This window comes from Myodes glareolus, chromosome 9, assembly GCF_982192425.1.
Source record: "Myodes glareolus chromosome 9, mMyoGla1.1, whole genome shotgun sequence".
NCBI classification, from domain to species: Eukaryota; Metazoa; Chordata; class Mammalia; order Rodentia; family Cricetidae; genus Myodes; species Myodes glareolus.
In genome coordinates, this window is record NC_142034.1 from 35,089,433 (window position 1) to 35,114,165 (window position 24,733).

General features: G+C 40.1%; 1 protein-coding gene across 8 annotated transcripts in view; it reads right to left on the reverse strand.

The window, feature by feature from the left end:
* Positions 1–24,733, reverse strand: part of Tex14 (testis expressed 14, intercellular bridge forming factor) — a 156,025-nt gene that overhangs the window by 13,362 nt on the left and 117,930 nt on the right. For all 8 annotated transcript variants that reach the window (XM_087910138.1, XM_087910134.1, XM_087910133.1 and 5 more), the window contains 8 exons: positions 24,066–24,166; positions 14,121–14,187; positions 9,078–9,159; positions 7,519–7,581; positions 5,583–5,710; positions 3,601–3,806; positions 2,044–2,131; positions 588–656 (listed from right to left, as the gene is read on the reverse strand). In XM_087910138.1, coding sequence (XP_087766264.1) covers positions 588–656; positions 2,044–2,131; positions 3,601–3,806; positions 5,583–5,710; positions 7,519–7,581; positions 9,078–9,159; positions 14,121–14,187; positions 24,066–24,166 — 804 coding nt within the window. The remainder of the gene's footprint in view (positions 1–587; positions 657–2,043; positions 2,132–3,600; positions 3,807–5,582; positions 5,711–7,518; positions 7,582–9,077; positions 9,160–14,120; positions 14,188–24,065; positions 24,167–24,733) is intronic.

Sequence of the window (24,733 nt, forward strand, 5' to 3'; positions counted from 1 at the left end):
TTTATTTATTCACAACCTAATACATTTAACACTTCCTCTACTAGCAAAATTAGAAGTAAACATGTCTTGGCCTGAGCAGCCAGACTACAGGGTTCTAAGAAATATCTAGTTTGAGTTGAAAGAAAGATTAGCAATTCCTTTAATCAAAAGAGATTATCATCTAGACATGGTGGTACACTTGGGAGGCTGAAGCAGAAAGACAGAATTAAGGTCAGTCTGGCTATTAAGTGAACTCTAGACCAGATTGAGCTACATAGCAAGACCCTATCTCAAAAAATGTAAACAAAATCAAACAAAAACCTCACAAAAATAAAATCAGTGTCTCCAACAACATCCAAATGCTGTTATTACACCTTTACTCTTTCCATAACCCTTTAGCAACGATGACAAAGTAAATGCTCAAGTTATCTGGGCCACGCTGTGGCCAACTTGATTCAGAAACTGTCCCTTTCTGAATTCTGCATTCAACCACACTTTCCTACATTTTTTTGTACTAGTGCTGATACCTAAGAAAAAGAAACCATATTGGTGTCAGTGACCACAACCAACAGGGCCAAGGAGTATATTTTGTATTGAACACCTCTTACCGATTTCATCAAGGAGCTCCTGAGCTGGCAGTGGAAGCTCATTGTCATGATGCTGAGAGGTGGTTTCCACTAGAAAAAGATAAGGGGAAATGACTTAACACCCTCCTAGCCTGGAACTGTAATTTTCTAGGCTTTCATGAACTTAAGGCTTTCTCAGTGGTGAAATAAACTAAGGCATATGAGAGCATCTCTCATGACACTCTCAGTGGAGGCTTCCTTAAGATATGTGTGGTCTTACTCTCCACTTTCATCCCATCTACCCCACTCTTTGCCTCTCTCTAAGGCACTTGAATCAGATTAAGGTACAAATTCTTACTAAGAGGCTTGGGGATGATCTGGAGCAGGTTGTGGGAGAACATAGAGGTTCTGGATAAGCCAAAATGAACAAAAACACAAAGCAAGAGACCTTTCTCTGTAGATTAACAAGCCAAGAGATATGGGAGCAACCATATTTTGAGTCTTTCCCCAAGTGCTAAATTATACATAACAAGCCCTTCACTAGAACAGACAGAATCTCTCTTCCCTGGAGAGGAGTTCCAAGGGTGACAGCAAAGAAAGGTCTTAGACATTGCAAAAAAATTATTACTATAATAAAATTTATTGCATCAAATGTAACATGCCCTAGAAGTTTCTAGCATTCTTGTGTAATTAAAAACTGTCTTCTAAGAAGTCTATCCTAAGGAACAGTCAGAGGTTCAGGTAAGACTTATGTACAAGGGGCAAAACTTGGAAAACAATATAAATTTTCAAATAAGATAATGGTTAAGCAGTATTTTCAGAGTCTATTATTATGTAGCTACTATATATTTATGAATAATTCTTAATTCTAAGAGGAAATGCTCAAAATACAATTGGCATTTGTTGTTTATAAGTATTTCCAGAATCATTCAGTCTGGCAATACTAAAATCCATGAGTGCTCAAGTTCCTTATGCAAAGTGGCATAGTATTTGATTGCTTATAATACCTAATAGAATGCAAACACTATGTAAACCACTGATATGTTACACTGTTTAGGGAAGAAAGATGAGAGAAAGCAGCTATACATATTCAATACAGTAGATGCAATCTTTTTCAAATACTTCTCATCTGACACTGGTTGAATCCATGGATAAGGAATGAATGAATGGGTAAGGAAGCTGAGCATATGCCAACGAGAAACACACTCTAGAACTAATATACAGCATGATTACAAAAGCTAAGTATTTGTTATATATATTCCCCAAACTATGAAACAAGATAATGTACCCAAACTCTACAACACAAGAAGCTGTGGTATGATTATTTGATTATTTTTTAAACTTCTTTATTCACCAAGTTTTCGGTTTTACCTTTATAATCCAAGAAAAATAACATTTTTGTTTAAACCAAAGGTCACATCAGACATTGATGAACATCAACCTATGCATTCTTAAATTGGCTTACTCTCACACTTCTTTGATATTAAATACAGGGTACCTCTGGATAGGCGCTTCCTCTGGGTAACATGGGCTGATGTCATAGAAATGTTAGAAGAACCAACTCCACTATACACAGACCATTTCTTCTATAAGAAAAGAATTTGAGACATAAAATATGTTAAGCATCATGTGCACTAGGTGAAAAGGCATATATGCAGCTTAGTAATTTCTACTTACTTTTGAGACTAAGTCACAAATTCAACAGGTACCTCCCCAGGAAGCTTTCTCTCTGCTGAGCACTTAGTAATCACATTGGGCCTATTCCCTCACTAAGCCACTGGTAACTTTAGATAGGGCCTGTATCTTTCTTATTCAGGTTTGGATATGGTGCCTGGAACTTAAGAATCTGCCCAATTAACAGTTCGTTGAGTGAAAGCATAAGATTCCTTGTTATTTTCTCACTTCTGGGTGGAACCTTGTGAGCCAAATACCAAAAACATTTACAATCAGTTTCCCACCGAATGCTAAGGAATGTAACCAGTCTGTTCCCAAGAAGGCATCATGGTTGGCTTTAGTTGTCAGTCTGACACACCTGGCTGCCACTTGAAGAACTGCCGCCATCAGACTTTCCTATAGGAATGTCGGAGGCATTTTCTTAACTGCTAACTGATATAGGAAGCCTCAGACTACTATGGCAGTTCCACCCCCTAGGCAGATGGCCTGGACTATGTAAGAAAAATAACTGAAAAGTCAGAAGGAGAGAGGCAATAAACAACTGTGGTGATTTGAATAAGAATGGCTCCCACAGGCTTACATAGCTGAATGTCTGTTTTCTAGTTGGTGAACTGCTTTGGAAGATTCGGGAGGCATGGTCTTGTTAGAGAATGAGTGTCACTGAGGGTGGGCTCTGAGGTTTCAAAAGCCCATGCTAGGCCCAGTTTGTGCTCTGTCTGCGATCTGTGGACTCAACACCATGCCTGCCTGCTACGCTTCTGCCATGATATTCACGGATTAGCCCTCAAACTGTAAGCAAGGCCCCAGTCTCCTTGGTCATGGTGTTTATTACAGCAATAGCAGTAACCAAGACAACAGAGTTCCTCCAGGGTTTCTGCTTCAATCTTACCCCCAGGCTCCTGCCCTGGCTTTCCTAGTTGATGGACTATAACCTATAAGCCAAATTAACCCATTCCTCCCTTGAGTTGATTTTGGTCAGTGTTTTACGTTGGCAACAGAAATCAACTAATATAGAGAGTCAGCCAAAAGGATTTTAATGAGAAGTAAATACTTTAGGTAGGAATTTGTGGTTTTCTTAAAAAGACTAAATGTGCAATATGAGGGAGAAAGAAAAAAGAATTCATGGGTGAGGAGAAGGTGCTAAAACATAAATTCTCCTACAAGTTCAAGGAGATCAGCTAGCACTCAGGGAGGCAGCATGTGTCAAGAAGCAAAACGTAAACCTCCCAGAACACAGACTCCAGAGAGAAGCCCAGGGATGCCTGGGAGCAATGTAGCATAGTTCTTGCCTCTCAATGAATTTGGAGAATTCTCAGCCCTTTCTATCACTGAGGGCCTTGGACTGACCTCATGAAAGTGAAACGCAAAACTGGACACTCACAGGATCAACCAGTTTTGCAGGTAGAGGCCTAGAAGAAGCCAGGAGAGACTCCAGGCTCTTTGCTCTCTCTCGGACAGTCGTAAATTTGGCAGACAAAATTCTCATAGATTCTTGACCATTCCAACAAAATGCAGATCCTCTTTTAACTTGAAATGTGGTACTGTCAAGGCAGTCTTCATAGTGACTAGCAGCTGAAGAAACTGACTCTAGGAGAAAAGAGGGCAGTGAGTGTCTAAATTCTTTACATTATAAACAATCATAAGCTGGAACTATGTCCAGAATTTTCCAGATTGTTAATAACTGAAACAACCATGAATCTGAAACAGTTCCTCAGGTCTAAAGCTCTATTCTTAGGATCTCAGGATAATATATATAAAAAGCTGGTCATCAAAATGAAATAAAAGGAAATTAAGTCACAAATTTACCAAAAATAAGAACCCTGCAGCAAAACTATTTGATGCTGGTTATATGTGGTAACAGCAGGATTCAAGGACTGTATGGTTAGTATTCCGGCAGTTAAGTTAGGTGTGTGTGGATTCAGAGTAGGCTCCACACTGGAATGTTTCCACCACTGCAATCTAACACTGCTTCCAATAACAACTACTGCACCATTACCACTTTCAATGCAAACTCAGGTAGATAACCTTCTGCCTTAGTTTCCCTGCATTCTCAAAGAAAATCAAAAACACAAATTGGTAACGGAAACTGGGTTTGTTATAGTTTTACTAAATCAGAAAGCAAAGGGAAAATAAAGAATTCCTAATTTTTTCCTCCCATGCCTGTGGAATTTTTGCAATTTATAAAATATCAAGAGAGGATAGTTCTAGGGATATATTTCAGAGGCAGAGAACTTGCCTGGCTTTGCAAAGTCCTATATTTGATCCCCAACATTAAAATAAACAAAAAGACAATTCAAGAGATATGGCTATTTAGCTAGGAGAATATTTGTTTCTGAGGAGAAGGCAGCCCAGTGCTAAAAACCAACTTGCCTCCATTTGCAGCAGGCTGTCTCCAGCAGAGAGGGTCTGCTACATGGTTACACTATAGCTCTACCTAGAAGCCAATGGAGTTACTGTTTAGCTCTGACTCTTTAAAAAAAATACCTTTGCAGGGCTAGAGATAGCGCAGCAGTTAAGAATACTTGTCATTCTTCTAGAGGACCTAGATTCTGTTCCCAGGAACCATTTGGTGGCTCACAACCAGCTGTAAATGCCAGACCCAAAGATCAGTCGCCCTCTTCAGGTCTCTGTGGGCACTGCAAGCATGTGGTGCACAAACATGTGCCGGCAAAATGGTGTGGGAGGTCCTTCTGTCTGTGTGTTGCTTTTCTTGGTTAATGAATAATGAAACTGCCTTGCTTGTTGATAGGGCAGAACTTAGGTAGGCGGGGAAGACAGAAATGAATGCTGGGAGGGAGAAGGGAAGAGTCAGAGAGATGCTATGGAGCGCCACTGCCAGAGTTAAGACATGCTGGAACTTTGCTGATAGGCCACGACTTCATGGTGATATACAGAATAATAGAAATGGGTTAAATTAAGATGTAAGAGGAGTTAGCCAATAAGAAGCTAGAGCTAATGGGCCAAGCAGTGATTTAAATAATCCAGTTTCTGTGTAATTATTTCTGGTCTAGGCTAGTCGGGCAGCCGGAAATGAGTAATCAACCCTTTCGCCTACAGCAAAACATTCATACACATACAATAAAAAAAAGTATTTTGGCACTTCTTTACTCCTAGCACTGAGAAGGCAGAGGCAAGCAGATCCCTGAGTTCAAGGCCAGACTGGTCTACAGAGCTAGTTCCAGGACAGCCAGTGCTACCCAGAGAAACCGTCTCGAAAAACAAAACAGCAACAAAAAGAAGTAAAGAAAAGAACACACCTTCATTTTGGGAGGAAACAGCCATCAGGACTATGCCCAACTAGGACAAAGAGAAGGGCCTGCAAATTCATCTTCTAAAGCATTCCTCCCTGTGGAGGATGATTACCTGGGCTGAGGGGAGTACTGACACTAGTAGGTGCATGCTTTAATTTGGGTGTTTTGCATGAGGTTTCCTTAAAATAGCTGTCTTGTTCACAGGAGATACTCGACAGGTCTTGAATGTCTGTCAGTGATCTAAAGAATTAAAGAACACAGAGTAAGCTGGTCATGGTGATATAACTGTGTTAACCCACCTGTTCAGAGGCTAAGGCAGGAGGATTGCCATGATTTCAAGATCATCCTAAGCTACAGTGATTTCAAAGTCAACCCAACTACATTGCAAGACTCAGTCTTTTTACTACTACTACTACTACTACTACTACTACTACTACTACTACTACTATTGTTATTGTTATTATTATTATTTTGAGACAGTGTTTCTCCGTGTAACAGCTGTCCTGGCTGTCCTGGAACTCACACTGTAGACCAGACTGGCCTCAGACTCATAAAGATCCACCTATCTCTGCCTCCTGAGTGCTGGGATTAAAGGCATGTGCCACCACCACCCAGCTTCAGGACTGTCTTAAAGGAACAAAGCAATTGTGAGATGATGTGAGATATTTGGAAAAACAGAACAATACATTTCTACATTCCTGATTGGAACTTCTTTTATTATGATGGGTTTGAACTCACCATAGGCTGGTTTTGAACTCATGATCTTACTGTTTCAGAATCCTGAATGTTGGGATTGCAGATGTGGACCACCATGTCCTGCTCTAACAAGAATGTTTAGAGTGTACTTTTCCGCTGGGTGGTGGTGATGCACGCCTTTAATCCCAGCACTTGAGTGGCAAAGGCAGGCGGATCTCTGTGAGTTTGAGGCCAGCCTGATCTAGAGAGGAGTCTAGGGACAGGTTCTAAAGCTACAGAGAAACCATGTCTCAAAAAAAAAAGATTATACTTCCAATATATCAGAGACTATCTTAAAGAAAATATTAAGAAACATCCCCAGCACTCATACAATAGTTTAGAACCATCTGTAACTCCAGTTCTAGAGAAATCCAATACCCTCCTCTGACCTCCTTGGGCATACCACACAAGTATACATATTTGTATGCAAAACACCAATGCAAATAAAATAGAAATTTAAAATATCTATCTTAAAATAGATGCTGGATCCAGGAGTGGTAGTTTGCTCATGCCCACAACTTCAACACTTCAGCAGTTAAGGCAAAAGGACTGCCTCAACTTTAAGGTGAGCCTGGGCTACACAGTCAGTCCAAGGCCCCAGGCTAAATAAAAGAATAATCAGCAAAACAACAAATGTGGGGTTAGGGGCAGCGGTGGAACATGCCTATAACTCTTTCACCCCTAAATCAAGGAACAAACAACAAACAAAAAAGAGATACTGAGCTATGGATGTGGTTTAGCAGCAGGGCACTTGCCAAGTGTGTGACAGACAGGCCCTGGAGTTCTGTTCCTGGTTTCACAAGACAAAAAAATATATAATTTGAAACATATTTTGGCTGACAAAATAAAACTTCCCATTTATAAAAGGATATTTATGTAGAAAGTACATTTAATCTATCTCAAGTAGTAACCTTATTACCATAATCACTATCATTACTGTATTTCCTTGATTATAAGATGCTATTAATAATAGATCATATCATCAGTTTAATAACAACTTTTTGTGAAAGACAAAAGATAGTTATATTAAATATATTTATGGTAAGAATAAGAGCCAGAAAGATACTCAGTGGGTAAGGCATTTGCTGAGCAAGCCTGGCAACCTGAGTTTGGTCCCCAGAACCCATGAAGGTGGAAGGAAAGAACCAACTCCACAAAGCTGTCCTTTCACTCCACATGCACAGCACAGCATGCCTGAGTCTTTCTAATGATGATGATGATGATGATGGAAGGGACAGATTCTTAAGAACAAGGAAATAGTCCGTAAAACCAAGACCATACAAATCTCCATAGCTACTCTTTGGCATCCGTACATGTCTTTCTCTTTCTGTTCCTTCAGTGTCTCCTCTACGGCCTCTTCTTGTTCATCTTCAGCACTGAGAGAGAAAACAGAAGAAAAAGAAAGAGTACTTGTCAGTCAAGTACACTAACTTGATACCAGTTCCCCAGTCAAGGGGAGAGGCAATGGAGAGAACACAAAATCCAGAAGTAGAAAGTGTGAGTTCTAGTTCTGGTTCAGGTGCTAATCAGTCTCAAGTTCTTCAGCATATCTGGGTCTCAATCATTCCATGGATTGGACAAATACTCTCTAAGGATGATCCCAGCTCTGAAATTAGCCAGCTGATCTACGTGACAGTGAGCAAGTTCCTTAGAAAGCCAGTGGCGCACAGGAACTTTGCTGGGAGGCAGACATGGAGCAAAGGGCACAGACGTAAGGCTTTAGCAACTCTGAGACAGCTTCTTGGTCTCCCCAAGAGAGGCCAGAAGAGATACTGAAGACAAACTTGACCCATGTCTACTTCAACCAATACTTAAGCTTAAATTTCAGTACTCATGGGGCATAGAACTATAAGCAGATCTCACACTAAATCTTTTTTTGTTTGTTTGTTTGTTTGAAACAGGGTTTCTCTACGTAATCCTGGATGTCCTCGAACTCACTCTGTAGACCACGCTGGTGCTCAGAGATCTACCTGCCTCTGCTCAAGTGTTGGGGTTAAAAATGTGCACCTGTACCATTTCTGACACGTTTTACTGCTGAGTAGTATTCAACGTATAGATGTGTACTACTGTCTCATCATTCAGTGAGGCATCTGAGTTTCCATTTGGGGAGTATTACAAATCAATCTGCTATAAATATTCATGCATATGTTTTGTGATGATTTAAGAGTTTGTTTCTTAGGAACAAATATCCAGAAGTTGTAGTTACCTTTAATGCCTATGTCAGTATTCTCAGAATTATTATTCCTATTTTATTTATTCATTTATTATTTTTATTATTTATTTATTTATTTATTTATTTATTATGTATGCAATATTCTTTCTGTGTGTATGCCCGCAGGCCAGAAGAGGGTACCAGGCACCATTACAGATGGTTGTGAGCCACCATGTGGTTGCTGGGAATTGAACTCAGGACCTTTGGAAGAGCAGGCAATGCTCTTAACCTCTGAGCCATCTCTCCAGCCCCCTTTATTCATTTATTTTAAGACAGGATCTTACTGTGTATCTTTGCCTGTCCTGGAACTTGCTATATAAATCAGGCTTGCCTTGAACTTATAGTGCCAGAATTAAAGACATATGCCCCGAGGCCTGACTTTATCATTCCTATTTTAAAGATGTGACAGAAGGAGGCAGAGACCTATGACCAAAGTCATATGGATAAAATGTCAGAACCAGGATCTGAATAAAAATAATTACTCCCTTTCACTACCCATAAAATTCTGCTGAACAATTCCTAATATTTTTAAGTTGCACAGAACTAGTTTGTATGATAGTGAATAACACACCTTAAGGTAAGTAATATATAAACCTAATTACTTTTGCTAATAAATGTTGCTTCTAAGCTTGAAACTGAATACAAAAATAACAGTTGTACCTTTGCTTAGCTTGGAACTGAGGCTCAGTCAAACTCTCAGCATTCTTTCCAAAGATTTCTCTTATTTGAAACTTTTCTTCAACTGAAATGATAAAGAAAATGTAGTTTCACTTTAATTCCAGCACTCAGGAGGCAGAGGGGGGCAGACCTCTGTGAGCGCAAGACTAGTCTGGCTAACATTGCAAGTTCTAGGACAGCCAGATTAAATAACACATAGGGAGATGCTGTCTCAAAAAATAAATTATCACCATCATTTGGGTTGGGCTTCAAGATACTGCAGAAGGTAGAGACACTTGCCCAGAAGCTTGACAACCTAAATTAGGTCTCTGGATCCCACAAATGACAGGAGAGAACCAACTAAGAGTTGTCTTCAGGCCTCCACATGTGCGCAAGCTCAGAAGGGAGAACTTTATTCCAACACTCAAAATACAACCAAACTATTTACAGTTATTTCTGCAAACAAATGCTATTTTGTCTTTTCAAGAAGCCAAACTGGGCCTGGTAGTGGTGGCACACGCTTTTAATCCCAGCACTTAGGGAGAGGCAGGAGGATCTCTGTGAGTTGAGGGCCAGCCTGGTCTACAGAGCTAGTTCTAGAACAGCTAGGGCTACACAAAGAAACCCTGTCTTGAAGAAAAAAAAACAACAGAAAAAGTCAGGTGGTGGTGGTACATGCCTTTAATTCCAGCACTCAGGAGTTCTAGGAGAGCCTGGTCTACAGAGTGAGTTCTAGGAAAGCCAGGGCTACATAGAGAAACCCTTGAAAACAAACAAACAAACAAAAGATTCTAAATCCAAAGTGGCAGTGGTGGGGGATTTAGCTCAGTGGTAGAGCACTTGAGCAAGGTCCTGGGTTTGGTTCTCACCTCCAGGAGTTTGCAGGGAAGATCGTGAATTGGGGATTTCCAGACAGCAAAAAATATGCCTCCTAGCTATCAACACCCTCTAAAGACAGAAGAGCAGGGAGAGGGGAATTAAAGTCTTCTGTTTTTCCAGGTATCAAGTGTCTGAAGTTAGACTTCCCCAATTCTCTGTAAGATGCTTCTCAAGTATGTAGGCAAACAGACTGCCATTCATTTTACTTTCTTTCCACTGTTAAACTGTCCTACAGAAAGAACTATAGATTCCATTTCCCCACTCCTAAGGTCCAGCTGGCTGATGGGCCCAGAAAGGTCCACCAGAACAGCGCTGCCTATATCAGACATGAAGAAGCTCTGAAACCAGACTAATAGAAAAATGCTGGGGGCTGGAATTCCTCTTCCTGTGACATTCCTTTAAAAAGATAAACATCAAGAAAGCATAAACTAGTAACCACAATTTGTTACTATCTTTAGCACGAGAGGAAAATGGAATCTTGAGATTAAGTAGCTTGGTCAAGGATCTACAGAAGTCAGAGGTAGAAAAGGCTGAGAACCAGCAGGCCCCTCTCTCACTGTCACTTCTGCTACAATGGGAAGGGGATATACATCAGAGCCCTAAGAAGGAGATGAAGGGAAAGGCTGTAAGAACGGAACAAAATAGAAGCCCAAGGATTTTCATATACTTCAGAAGTTTGTTTAGAACTGGCCCTGGTCTTCTGTTCTAACTGTTCTACCATTCCTTCATCCAACAGAACACTCATCCAAATCAGTGGCCATGTTTATACCAGACACACAGAAAGTGATCATAGGTAAAGACTGCAAAAAAGATGGATGTCCCTAGACCCTGGGTTTTTTTGTTTGTTGGTTGGTTGGTTGGTTGGTTTGGTTTGGTTTTTTTCAAGACAAGTTTCTCTGTGTAACAGCTCTAGCTATGCTGGAACTAGCTCTATAGACCAGACTGTCCTGGAACAGAGATCTGCCTGCCTCTGCCTCCTAGTGCTAGGATTAAAGACGTGTGCCACCACCACCTAGCTCAACCCTGGGGTCTTTTAATACGCATAATCTAAATCCTGAGAATGTAATTTCATCTTAAAGCTTGCAGCTCTTTTCCAGTCCTAGAACTGAACACAGGGACATACCCACAACAGGCAGCTGCTCTGCTACTAAAATGCATCCTGACCCACAGGCCTTTTTACTTTGAGACAGGTTCTTGATAATTTGCTAGTATGTGTGTGGTATCATTTCCAGCTTTGCGTCGAAATGTCTGTTCATGAGTATGCACATACTGCACGTGCATGCAGAGGCCAGAAGTCGGCTTCAAGTGTTGCTCCTCAGGAGCTATCCACCCTTTTTGGAGACAGAGTCATTAACTGGGCTCGAGCTTGCAGAGTAGGCTAGGCTGGCTGGCCAGGAACCCCCAGGGATCCACCTGTATCTGGTCCCTGATGAAAGGATTACAAGCGTGAGCCACCATGCCAGGCTCTGGGGATCAGAATCAGTTCTCATGCTTGCATGGCAAACACTTTATTAACTGAACCATAGCCCCAGCCTCAGGTCTAGCTTCTGTTGCAGAACCAACAGCTCACTACCTGCCTGCTGCTCCACTGTTACTTTCTTAGTAAAGGAAAGTTCTTTCTAAGACACACAGAAATCAAGGGCTGCTAGTTGGGCATGATGATGAAGGCCTCTAATTCTGAACTCAGAAGTTAATGCAGAGAGATCATGACCTGAAAGTCAATCTGGGAAAGAGGGGGCTAAATAGTGAAGCTGGCATCAAGGCAGAGTGGGGGAAGAGAAAGAAAACGGAAAATAACTCAGCAAGTAAAGACATCTGCTGCCAAACCTGATAACCAGAATTAGAGGCCCAGGACCCACACGGTAGAAGCAGAGAATTGATTTCCACATTGTCTTCTGATCCACATGTGGAGCTATCCTCCACACATACATGCATACATAAATGTAAAAAAGTAAGAGACAGGAAAGAAAAAGGAGACTCTCTCAGACAAGCCCACACACATGATTCTCAGGTACATCTTATTTGCTGAATCTCAAGTGCTTAAGCCTATATTAATAACTAATAAAACCCCCACTCTGCTTTCAAAGAGAAAAAAAGACAGACAAACCAAAGTCTTCCTGGATAGTAAGCTGAATCTGCAAAGTTGGCTGTTATTGCTTTGTAGGACTGTAAGCATATTGAAAACTGCCAAAATATAGAATCAGTCTAGATAGTTATTAGCAGACAAATGGATAAAGAAAATTTATTGTGTACACATACAAGTTTTATTCAGATATAAAGAAGAATGAAACTGTTATTTGTAGGAAAACAGAATTGAAGATAATAATGTTAAAAAAGTTAGACTCTTAAGACAAATACTGCATATTTTATCTCATATGCATGATATGGGATTCCTGCCTGTAGGCTACGAATAACATTAACAAAGGAACTGTCTTGGGCCTGTTCAGGGCAGAATAGAGGTAGACAGGGAAAACTGAACTGAATGCTGGGAGAAAGAAGGCAGAGTCAGAGAGATGCCAGGTAGCCACCGCAGGTAAGCCACAGTCATTTGGTGATACACAGATTAATAGAAGTGGGTTAAAATAAGATATAAGAATTAGCCAATAAGAAGCGAGAGCTAATGGGCCAAGCAGTGATTTAATTAGTACAGTTTCTGTGTGGTTATTTCGGGGTTGAGCAACAGGGAACAAACAAGCCGCCTCCTATAGCATACGCACATTCTAGATTTTTAAAAAATTGTATATGTTATGAAAATAGAAGTGGGACTGACTATATATGAAAAGGGGACCACTGGGAATGGGCAGGGGAAAACAAGATGGGGGAACAAGGTGGGAAATCCTTGACTATAGGCAGAGTGTGTGTATAATATGAAAACGTCACAACAAAATCTTGTTTTACACTAATTTTAAAGTGTAATAAATTCTGTTTTTTTATTTCTTGTTTTTCAAGACAAGTTTCTCTATGGAGTCCTGGCTGTCCTGGAACTCACTCTGTAGACAAAGCTGAGTTTGAAGAGCTCCAACTGCCTCTGGCTTCTAAGTGCTGGGATTAAAAGTATAAATTTTAAAAGAAAAAAAAAAGATGCTAAACAAAGGAAAATGATGGTGACATTCTGACTTCTAGGGTGAAGAAAGACCAGAAATCAAGTTCTAATTTTTGTGCTATCAATAACCAGCTGTGTGACTTGTGTAAATACCTCAGTTTGGTCAAAAAAGATAACCAGCTGTACGCCGTCAAGGGACCTACAACTCTGTGAGTGAGCACCAATTAGAGAATATGTCATAGAAGTACAGAGGGTATAAATAACACAACGTGTGACTACTGGGAGCCTGCTGAGGAGAGGACTCATTCTTTTTTGTTTTGTTTTGTTTTGCTTTTGCTTTTAACCTTTACTTTTATTTTGTGTATGGATGTTTTACCTGCATATATGTTTGTGCACCAAGTACACGCAGTGCCTGTGGGGGCCAGAAGAGGGCATCAGATACCCTGGGACTGATGTTATAGACAACTGTGACCGTCTATGTGGAGGTTAAGAATGGAATTCAGGCTGGGTGGTGGGGGGGTGCCTTTAATTCCAGCATTCAGGATGCAGACACAGGCAATCTCTGCTCTACAGAGCTAGTTCTATGACAGCCAAGGGTACACAAAGAAATCACATGTGGGGGGAAGAGGAGAATGGAACCCATGTCCTCTAGAAGAGCATCCAGTGCTCTTGGCCACTGAGCCATCTCCCCAGTCCCCAAAAGGAATCATTCTAATGAGGAAGGGTCACTGGGCCTTGCTTGGTTTTCTCTGAACAAGGTTTTTCTTTTCTTCTCTTCTCTTCTCTTCTCTTTTCTTTCTTTCTTTCTTTCTTTCTTTCTTTCTTTCTTTCTTTCTTTCTTTCTTTCTTTCTTTCTTTCTTCCTCCCCCCCCCCAGATGGTGTTTATCTGTAGCTTTGGAGTCTGTCCTGGAACTAGCTCTTGTAGACCAGGTTGGCCTCGAACTCACAAAGATCTGCCTGTCTCTGCTTCCTGAGTGCTAGGATTAAAGGTGTGCGCCACCACCACCCGGCTGAACAAGGTTATTTCTAAGCATCCCCCATCTCAAGCTGTAAATACCTACAATCTAACATCCAACAGAAAATAAAGGCAAAGGATTCTAAAGAAATCTGCCTTAGAACTTACCATAGTCTTGAGGTTCAGCCAAAGAATTTTGGATTCTTTCAAAGTCCTCTTCTATGGGACTTGAGGTCTATAAAAAAACATAAGCAAAGAAAATAGGTTCACTAAAGGCAAATACATCTTTTTAAAGTAAAGATAATTTTTTGATATTTTTGTTTTGTTGGCCCAGTGCTGTGCATGCTAGGGAAGTGCTCTACCATTGAGCTATATACTAAGCCCTCTTAAGAGATGTTACCTTGAGAAGTACAGGAAAAGAGCGTTTTTCCAGACAATATTGTGAGTTGTGTTCCTCTCAACAACAAGCCCTCCCTCCACCTCCACTCTGTGACTTATACTTCTTCCCAGCATTGTCCCTTGTGCAATACTCTTAACAAGTACTAGAGAGCCTTGTCAGCTAAATCAGTGTGTTCAATGTAGAGCCCATCTTCCCAGCCCTCAGATGGTAGAAAGAATGAACGTTCTTCCCTGTTTGTGTGATCTAAGTAAATATAACTGTGTACCATGTTGTTCAAAAGACTTCATACACTGGACTAGTGAGATGGCTCAGTAAGTAAAAGGACTTGCCACATAAGCCTCATGACCTGAATTTTACCCCTAAAACCTACACAAAAGTGGAAGAAAAGAATCAACTCCAAAATGTCCTCTACATATGAGCCATGGCAGATATGCCCACACATATGCATCATACACACAATGATAATTTTTTTAAAACCTCACAAATGTAGGCTACAGAGATGGCTCAGTGATTATGAGCACCAGCTGCTCTTTCAGAAGACTCAGGTTCAATTCCAAGCACCCACAAGGCAGTTCATAACTGTCTGTAACTCCAGTTAAACAGGGAATCTGGCACCGTTACAGAGACATACATGTAAGCAAAATACCAACGAACATAAAAATAAATTTTCTTAAAAAGTTCAACATTTAGGCTAGGAAGTGGTGGCACATGCCTTTAATCTCAACACTTGTGAGGTAGAGGCAGGCAGATCTCTGTCAGTTCAAGGCCAGCCTGGTCTACAAGAGCTAGTTCCAGGATAGCCAGGGCTGTTACACAAAGAAACCCTATCTTGAAAAATAAAACAGAATAAGTTCAATGTTTTTTAAAAAATCTTGTTTTATCATGTAATATGTTGTGGAATAATCTTTTTGTATACTGTGAAGATTTGTCACTTGAATTAGTTTAATAAAAAGCTGAACAGACAATAGCTAGGCAGGATTTGGGGCACAGAGAAAACACTAGAAAGAAGGGCAGAGCTGCAAGGAGACACCAGGAACCATTGAGGAGGCAGCATGGGCAGTACAGAATAAAGGTAACCAAGTCATGTAAAAGACCATAGATTAAAATAAATTGGCTAATTTAAATTTTAAGACCTAGTTAGTAGCTGGGTGGTGGTGGTGGATGCCTTTAATCCCAGCACTCAGGAGGCAGAGGCAGGTGGATCTCTGTGAGTTAAAGGCCAGCCTGGTCTACAAGAGCTAGTCCCAGGCCAGGCTCTAAAATTACAGTGAAACTCTGTCTTGAAAAACCAAAAAAAAAAAAAACCAAAAAAAACCCCCAAAAAAGAGCTAGTTTAATAGTAACAAGCCTAAGCTAAGCTATGACTGAGCTATTACAATTAACATGTGATTATTTGGGAGCTGGCTAATGAGACAGAAATATCTGCCTACAAATGGCACCCAATGTGGGGCCACATATATCCATATAGATCTTGAGAAAACTTATAAAAAACATTCTAAACAATCAAAATCAAAGCCAAACATGGCTTCCTAGTCTCATGTATCTCATGATGTAGGATTGGATGCCCTTCTGTATGGTTTGAATAATTTACTAACATTGGTTAATAAAGACTCTGTTTTGGCTTATGACAGGGCAGTATATAGCTAAGCAGGAAATTCAAACAGATACAGGAAGAAAGAAGGTGGTGTCAGAGAGATGCCAGCAGACACTAGAGGGGTAAGATGCCAGAGTTTTATCAGTAAGTCATGGGACATGTGGTGATAAATAGTTTATTAGCAATGGGTTAATTTATATGTAAAGCTAGTGAGTAAGAAGCCTAAGCTAATAGGCCAAACAGTTTGTAATTGATATTAAGCTTCAGAGTGGTTATTTGGGAAGTGGTGGTGGGAGATAAACCTCCAGTTACAAATGGTGTACCAACGTGAGACTCTCGAATTTCCACAGAGCCTGAGAAAGCTTAAAAAAATACCGCTAAATTTACAGAAATGGAGTCACATTGGGCTTCCTTGTCTTACAGTCTCATGCCAGCAGCAGCACAGAGACATGTCTCCCAATCAGCTACATACAAGATGGAGCTGGACACTAGCTGCCATGAGGTAGTCTCACACAGGCCTCAGTACAGAAAGGCTACTCACCCTTCGCTATATGACAGATATGGCTTTTGCTCATACACACAAAAAAGGTTTGTGGACCAGTTGCACGCTACCTAATGGCAGCTTGGGGTAGGGGTGGGGTAAGCGTGATGCTCATTCCACTATGTTGAAAAGCCAAGCCGGGTAAAAACAACAGCTAAAGAGGCTGCTTTGGTTCTTGCTATGCCCACTTACCAGTTTAAAAGAGTGATCAAAAAATGATTACAGATATACAATAAAGAAGGATTCAGACAAAAACAAACAAGCAAACCTCTTGACAGGTCATAGTATGTTTAAACAATGTACACAGGCTTGAAAAAAAGAGTATAGACAGTTATAAAAAGAAATAGTTTTGTAAAATAAAACAAAGTCTTTAAAGACACAATAACAATAATATAAAAGAAAAGACCCACAAAAAGATGGAAAATACACAGAGAGCCTGGATTATATATACTATTGTGTTTTCTTTTAATTTTTGACTATTAACGAGCTAATTGCAGAGAGACATGTGACAATGAGAACTGTTAAGCTAAGTCAATATAAAGGTGTCCTGACTTCAAAATCTGGGTCTAGGGATATGCTGTTGCTTTGGAAAAGAGGGTCTGCTTTTGTTTCTACAGAAGATGAGAAGCTGTGGAGTCCTTTCAGGCTAATATGGTTTGATCAAGCAAGACCCCCTGAGAAGTCTCCATAGGAGTGATGACCCAGGTGATTCGACATTCAGAACAGCTTCAAGGCAACTGGCTGAAACTATGCAGCCTCACAGACTACTACGGTCAACATCTAACCATCATTCTAAATTTTCTCAGGATCCCCATAAAATTACCAATGCCCCCAATCGTAGGAAATAGTATAGAAAACTATGACTAAATTCTCATTGTTTATAAACAATTTAATATTGTTTATAAATGTTTGCTTTCATTTAAAGAGGGATGGTTATAATTACTTAATGGTCATAATCAATCTCTTTCTAAAGAAAAAAGGGGGACTGATTGATACAGAAATGATAAAAAAGTAGATTATTAAATCTAATCTAAAAGCAACTGCTAATCTCAAAATACTTTATATTGATATGGATTCTGACATACTGATACAAAATTAAAGTCAATTTTGTTATACTATATATATATATATATACACACTCTTGTTTAAGGTATTATGTTTATATAGTTCATTAAAAATATATAGTTAAATACAAATTAATAGTCATATATAATAGTCAAACTTATAGTATTAGTTAGGTTTTCTAGAAACACTGAAATATATTTCAAATGGGTAGGTAATCTTCAAACACTTAAAAGACCTACAGAATTTGGCATTTAAAATGTCTTAAGAACTTAGACTTTTCTTGACAGTGAGACACGTCTGCTCCTGGCAGCACCGATTATTTCACAAGGATGATGGGCATTGGAGAAGCTTCTTATGGAGCTTACTTTCAATGTGGAAAGCCTAACCATTTAGGCAAGAAATTGCTCTTGCCTGGACTGCTTGAGTGTATGCTCTATAAACAGGACATGCAGGATCCACATGAAAATGACTGCTGAACTTGCCAAAACAAGATGGGAGTCCTTTAGGGTTGCTGCTTCATGTAAGAGTCTTCTAGATGGAAAATGACTAACTAACTGCCAATATAAGCAGGATAGTTTCAATTTCCTGCTTCACTGAGTAATCAGCCAGACACTCAAGGACTACTGCTGCAGAAGAACTTTGGGTGACTGACTCTCCAGGAAGCCAGCTATCTGTCATTTCTAGAGTTTTGGAAGTTGCTTACAATGCACTTCCTATTTACTTAGGTAATATTATATCCTTCTGGGGTCTTTGATGGAGCTGAAGACCAGATAGTTATAATTAGAGTTTTCCTTAGTTATGATAAAAGATAAATTAGATATAAAATGTTAGGTTTGCAAAGATAGATGAAAGAATATTTTCTTTAATTTTGCCAAATACAAATAGACTAAAAATTGTTACTGTAACTTTTTCTTGGTACCTGTTTTGTTATATATAACTTTATAATGTTAAAGTTAAAACCTTCCTTTTTAAATAGACAGAAAAAGGGGAGACGATGTGGGATGCCCTTCCATATGCTGTAAATGTTTTATTACCACTGGTTAATAAAGAAGCTGCCTTGGCCTGTGACAGGGCAGAATACAGCTAGGAGGGATATTCAAACAGCTACAGGGAGAAAGAAGGCGGTGTCAGAGAGACCCCAGCAGCCAACAGAGGGGTAAGATGTCAGAGCTTTATCAGTAAGTCATGGGATATGTGGCAATATACATATTATTAGAAATGGGTTAATTTATATGTAGAGCTAGCCAGTCTGTAACTAATATTAAGCCTCAGTGGTTGTTCAGGAACTGGTGGCAGGAGAGATACCTCCAGTCACACTCTCATGCCAGCGGTGGAACAGACACGTCCCCTGGCAGCTGCCCATGTGCTTGAGCCGCCAGTGCACCATGAACTAAGCTACATGGCAGGTGTTTGGTTTTGCTCATGTAGACAGAAAAGGTTACAGATTCAATGTAAAGACAGATCCAGATGGAAAGAACTAAACAGGTTACAGTGTGTTTAAAAATATGTGCAGAAAAAAATGAGCATAAACAGTCATAGAAAAAGTAAATAGTTTATAAATAATAATAAAGTCTTTAAAGAAAATATAAAGTAATATAAAAATAAGCCACTAGGGGTATTCCCATATTATGCCAGCACTGAGCTTGCTGGTTTTGTTTAAAAAGTTAGAAACAAAAACAAGAGCTCGCTCTCTGGATTAAGTATTGAGGAGATTGTTGAAAGCTTAACAGAGCACATTCTAGAGGAACAGAAAAAGAAACAGGCAAATCCAGGAAAAGACAAGAAAACATCTGAAGCTCATTCTGCTGCTGCTGTGGTTAAGTCCTCCTAGAGTGCACCCTTGGCCATTGGACCATCATCTAAAACCAAAGGCCAGAAAATAGAAAAATTCCTGTGAGCCCTGCAAAAGATTCAAATTCCTGTGAGATATGCCACAAGATGTTCAAGCCAAAAAACATGTGTGTGCTGAAATGTAGGCACAAGTTTCACAAAGGGTGCTTCAAGCAGTGGCTTAAAGGGCAGAACACTCACCTGCGGCAGCAGGGACCTGCTTTCAGGAGAGCAGCCTGTTGCAGCATCCTTGCCAACCAGCCCATCAGATGGGAATGCCTTCCTGTTGCTATAGGTAGTCACTCCTCACTAATGCATCGTTCACTTGTGTGATGCTTAACAGCAGTGTCCTGTCACCAGTATAAACACAGTGTGAAACTCTTGCCCTGAGTACCACAAAGCTAACCAATGGAGTCTTGAATGCAGTCCATATCAAGTTCCACACAAGTGACAGCTGTGTATGGGCCTCTGTGATGCATTGTTTGGGCTGCTGCAGGGCAGAGCTCTGAGATGAGCAGTTTCCTGGGGAAAGAGCTGCTGACCCCCTGAAAACAGTGCACCAATTGTAAGGATTCTTAGTGTCTTTGGTTCTTACCTGGAACTACATGCTCTCCTTGATAAATTTTTATTTTATTTTTATATTTTGGTTTTTTGAGACAGGGTTTCTTTATTTAACAGTCATGCCTGTCCTGGAGCTCACTCTGTAGACCAGGCTGGTCTCAAACTCACAGAGATCTGCCTGCCTCTGCCTCTCAAGTGCTGGGATCAAAGGTGTGCACCACTACCACCTGGCCCTTATTAAACTTTTAAAGTGCTTATGATCCAATTGGTCCACATTTTGGAAACCAGTTGTAAAATACGTTTGAAATTAGTTTGAACTGAGACTTTCTTACCCTGGAAGCAAGCTACCTGTATACAGCAGCCCCACACCTGAGGCTCACACTGAGATCTCTGTGCTGGTCTCATTAGCTCATCAGTCAGTGCTCAGAAGTGTCCAGCTAGCTAGTGCTGAGCACACGGGCGCTGTGCAGAACCAGGCACCATCGTTCTCCATCCTTACACTACCACCAAAAAGAAATATACCAGACAGTCCTGAGCGCTCGTGTTATTAAATTGTTTGTGTTTGACTTTTGTGAAAGTATTGCATGCAGTCTTGTATTGTGACCTGAAATAAAACTAAGTGCATTAGAAGTTATTCAAAACTAGGTATTTTTAGTGACCTGTAGGCAGTGGCAAATACAGAAACACGAACCCTGGATATACTCCATTTCTCTCAAACATGAAGAAACAAAAAATGTTTTCCAGCGTGTTCTCTGTTGCAGTAGCAGGTTTGGCCGCCTTCTACTTGTGTCCCTGTGAGTTGTGGTGCCTAGTGACTTAGTCTGTAGCAGCTCACTCCTTATTCTGAGACATTCTCCACGGTGGTCCCTGAACATGGTCTGCATGCTCTAACAGTTGTGAGCGGTACACATTCAAGTGCACAGGGGCAGACTGTAGTATCTGGTACAAAGAAGAGGCGCTGCTGAATGAACAAACTTTGTGCTTCACTTCTGAGTCTGTGAACATGCCTTATATTTGTCCAGTAACTGTCAAAAAAACATTCTGAAAGATTAGCAGAAAAAAAGCCGCATAAGGATTGAAAATACATAGGGAGTCTGGATCCTCTATTGTATCTTTTATTTTTTTTGGTTTTTTGAGACAGGGTTTATCTGTAGCTTGGAATTAGCTCTTGTAGACCAGGCTGGCCTCAAACTCACAAAGATCCGCCTGCCTCTGCCTCCCAAGTGCTGGGATTAAAGGTGTAAGCCACCAATGCCCAGCTATATGGTATCTTATTAACTTCAATTTTTTGAATGTTAATATATAAAAACAATAGCTGCTGAGAGACATTGGATTATGGAAACTGCTAAATTAAACCAACCTACATATTTCTAAAATGTTTTAACTTCAAAAGAAAGTCAGACAATGTGTTGCATTGGGAAAGAGATTTTGTGTTCGGTGGAAACAAAAAGCTATGGATTCCTTCCAGATTAATAGAGTTCAGATGTTTACCAGGGGCGTGGGGAAGAGATCTCCTGAGTATCTTGGCTACAGACATGGGGGAGGAAGTCAAAAAAGACTACAGGACAGGTGATGTATAAGCTGATCCCTCGACACAGGAAGAGCTTTGAGATGAGACATAATAAATCCTGTTGGCTACAGAGTCCTCATGTCATCCTTTCATATGGTATGGATAAAGATTTACTTTACAGCTTGATTATACAGTCCAAACAAATTCATAAAGTTGACATATGCCTTTTACCTGCTCAAACATAAAACATCATCTTTGACTTGTGCATGCCACACATTCCATACTTGTGCTAATACAGATATGTATGCTATCTTTGAAAGTTTATGTGTTTTCAGAGCAAGGGGACCAGACACCAATAAAACGAGTGGCCCAGGTGATTCAGTCTCTCAGAGCACCTCTGTTGCAGTTTCCCCAGAGTTCTGTATCCAGAACAACTTCAAGGCTGCTGGCTAAGACAGTCTAGGCTCACAGATTACTCCAGCCAGGACTTCAGATAAGCCTTACACTTTCCCACTGCAAGGAGATTGGACAACAAATGATACAGCTAATGCTCCCAGGACTTGACCTTTATCCCAATTTCCCTAGGGTCTCCTAAAGATTCTAGTGCCCCCAGACAACAGGAAGCAGTCTAGAGAACATGACACTCACATTACCAAGAGGTGGGGTGGGTGGCTTTTGGTCATTTGATGGGTTATAGATGTCTGTTATCATATTGGGGGGGGGATGGTTACAACTAAACAAAGAAGTCAGATTCAAGGATCTCTTTCTAAAGAGAAAAGGGGGATATAGTATAAAATGAGATAAAAGGGTGGATTGTTGAGTCTGCTTTTGAACAACCACTAGTATAAAATATTTTACACTGACATGGATTTTTGCATATTAATACATATTTAAGGTTATTTTTGTTAAAACATACTAAACATACATTTCTAGTCTTGTTTAAGGTATTATGCCTATATAGCTAAAATGTAAATTTTTAGTCCTTGAAAGTTATTATTACAAACTACTGAGGATAATAAGAAATATAGGTTAGTAGTTAGTTACCTATAACAACCAAACTTGTCATTTTCTGTATGTCTTCAAGGTCATACAGAGATATATTTTAGATAGGTGGTCCTCAAACACTTCAGAGATCTATAAAATATGGCATTTTAGATGTTTTAATGACACAAGGCTTTTCATGACAGTGAGACACATCTGCTCCTGGAAGAGCCAATTTACTTCAAAAAAGGATAATAGACATTGAAGAACCTCCATATGGAGTTTGCTTTCTTTATTGCAAAAGCTAGCCATTTGGACAAGAAACTGCCCTGGCCTTGAGTGTTGACAGTATGCTGTCCAAACTGGACCAGTAGGACACTAAGAAAAGTGACTGTCAAACTTTGCCAGACAGGGTAGGACAATTCTTTAAAAATTCTTGCTGCACAAAAAAGTCCATCAGATACTCTAGGCTTGTAGGCCAAAGAGATGTCCCAACGTTACAAAGGAACCTTGGGTGACTGTCCAGGCAGATAGATGTCGGTCATTTCTATATGTTTGGAAGTGGTTATATTACACTTCCTGTTTACTCAGGTAATATTATATCCTTCTAGGATCTTTGATAGAGTTGAAGACTAGATAGTCATAGTTATAGTTTTCTTTAGTTATGATAAAAGATAAATGAGGTACAGAGCTTTAGACTCATCAAGTTATAATAAATAATGATGTAATTTCTCCAAATATGCCAAATACAAATAAACTAGACATTGTAAATGTAATGCTTGATAATTGTTTTTGCTTATAGTTTTATTATGTTAGAGTTAAAACCTTTCCTTTTATTTAGACAAAAAGGGGGAAATGTTGTGAAATAATATTTTAGTACACAGTAAAGATTTGTCACTCGGATTAGTTTAATAAAAAGCTGAATGGCCAATAGCTAGGCAAGATTTTGAGGGCAGAGAGAACTCTGGGAAAAAGAGCAGAGTCACAAGGAGACACCAGGAACCATTGAGGAGGCAGCATGGGCAGTACAGAATAAAGGTAACCAAGTCATGTAAAAGACAGTAGATTAAAAGAAATGGGCTAATTTAAGTTGTAAGAGCTAGTTAGTAACAAGCTTAAGCTATGGCTGAGCTTTTATAATTAATAAGAAGTTTCTGTGTGATTATTTGGGAGCCGGCTGGCGGGATAGAAATATCTGCCTACAATCATATTCTTTTTTTTGGGGGGGGGGTTTCGAGACAGGATTTCTCTGTAGCTTTGGAACCTGTCCTGGAACTAGCTCTTGTAGACGAGGCTGATCTCGAACTCACAGAGATCTGCCTGCCTCTGCCTCCTGAGTGTTGGGATTAAAGGCATGCACCACCACTACCTGCTACAATCATATTCATATGTTGTATCAATATCAACAGTTATGTGTACCACATCCTATTAGGTTTTGTGAGGCATGGTTGAGACAGGATCATGGCTGGCCTTGAAAGCCATCTATACTCTTTAAGTGATGATAGCCTTAAAGAGTTAGTGTATCTACTTTGTGTAGATAACATTTTGGTGTCATGATACACAACAGCAACTCAGGTCTACTTTGTTAGATCCTTGAATGCATCTTGGTCCTGGCAGGTTACAGTACTTACGCTGTAAAATTTCTCAGTACCCACAGATGTGTCACAACTTGCTTGAGAGGCTTCACTATGCTCTGGCTGCTCATGTTTTCTGAAGAGTGGGTTTATAATACCTAGTGATCATAATGTAATCAGGGACATATTCAGTGATATTCATGTAGCAGGAAAAGGCAAAAAGTAACAATAGAATAGAGATGTAAACATATTCTTCAAAGGGTAGCCAAATTTTCTAAGTTGCAAAGACACGGAAAGTAGCCACTATTAATTTAGCCTGGTTCCAAAATGTAGCCCTAGAACATCTAGCCATTTGACCACCCATTCTGTAGACCAGGCTGGCCTCAAACTCAGAGATCCGCCAGCCTGTGTCCCAAGTGCTGGGATTATAGGCATGTGCCACCACTCCCAGACAAACAGTGATTCTTGATAAATAGATTCTAAAACCAAAAAACCCAAGCAACTGTTTTCCGTGTGCTGTTGTTTTATTGGTTTGGTTTTTTGGGCCAGGATTTCATGTAGCCCAGCATCACCTGGAACTTGCTATGCAGCTAAGGATAACCTTGAACTTCTAAGTCTCCTGCCTCCATCTCTCAAGTGTTACAATTATAGGTGTATGCTACTCTGTGTGGCCTTTCAATTCTCTTTTTGGTATTTGCATATATGTGTAGTATATATATGGCTCT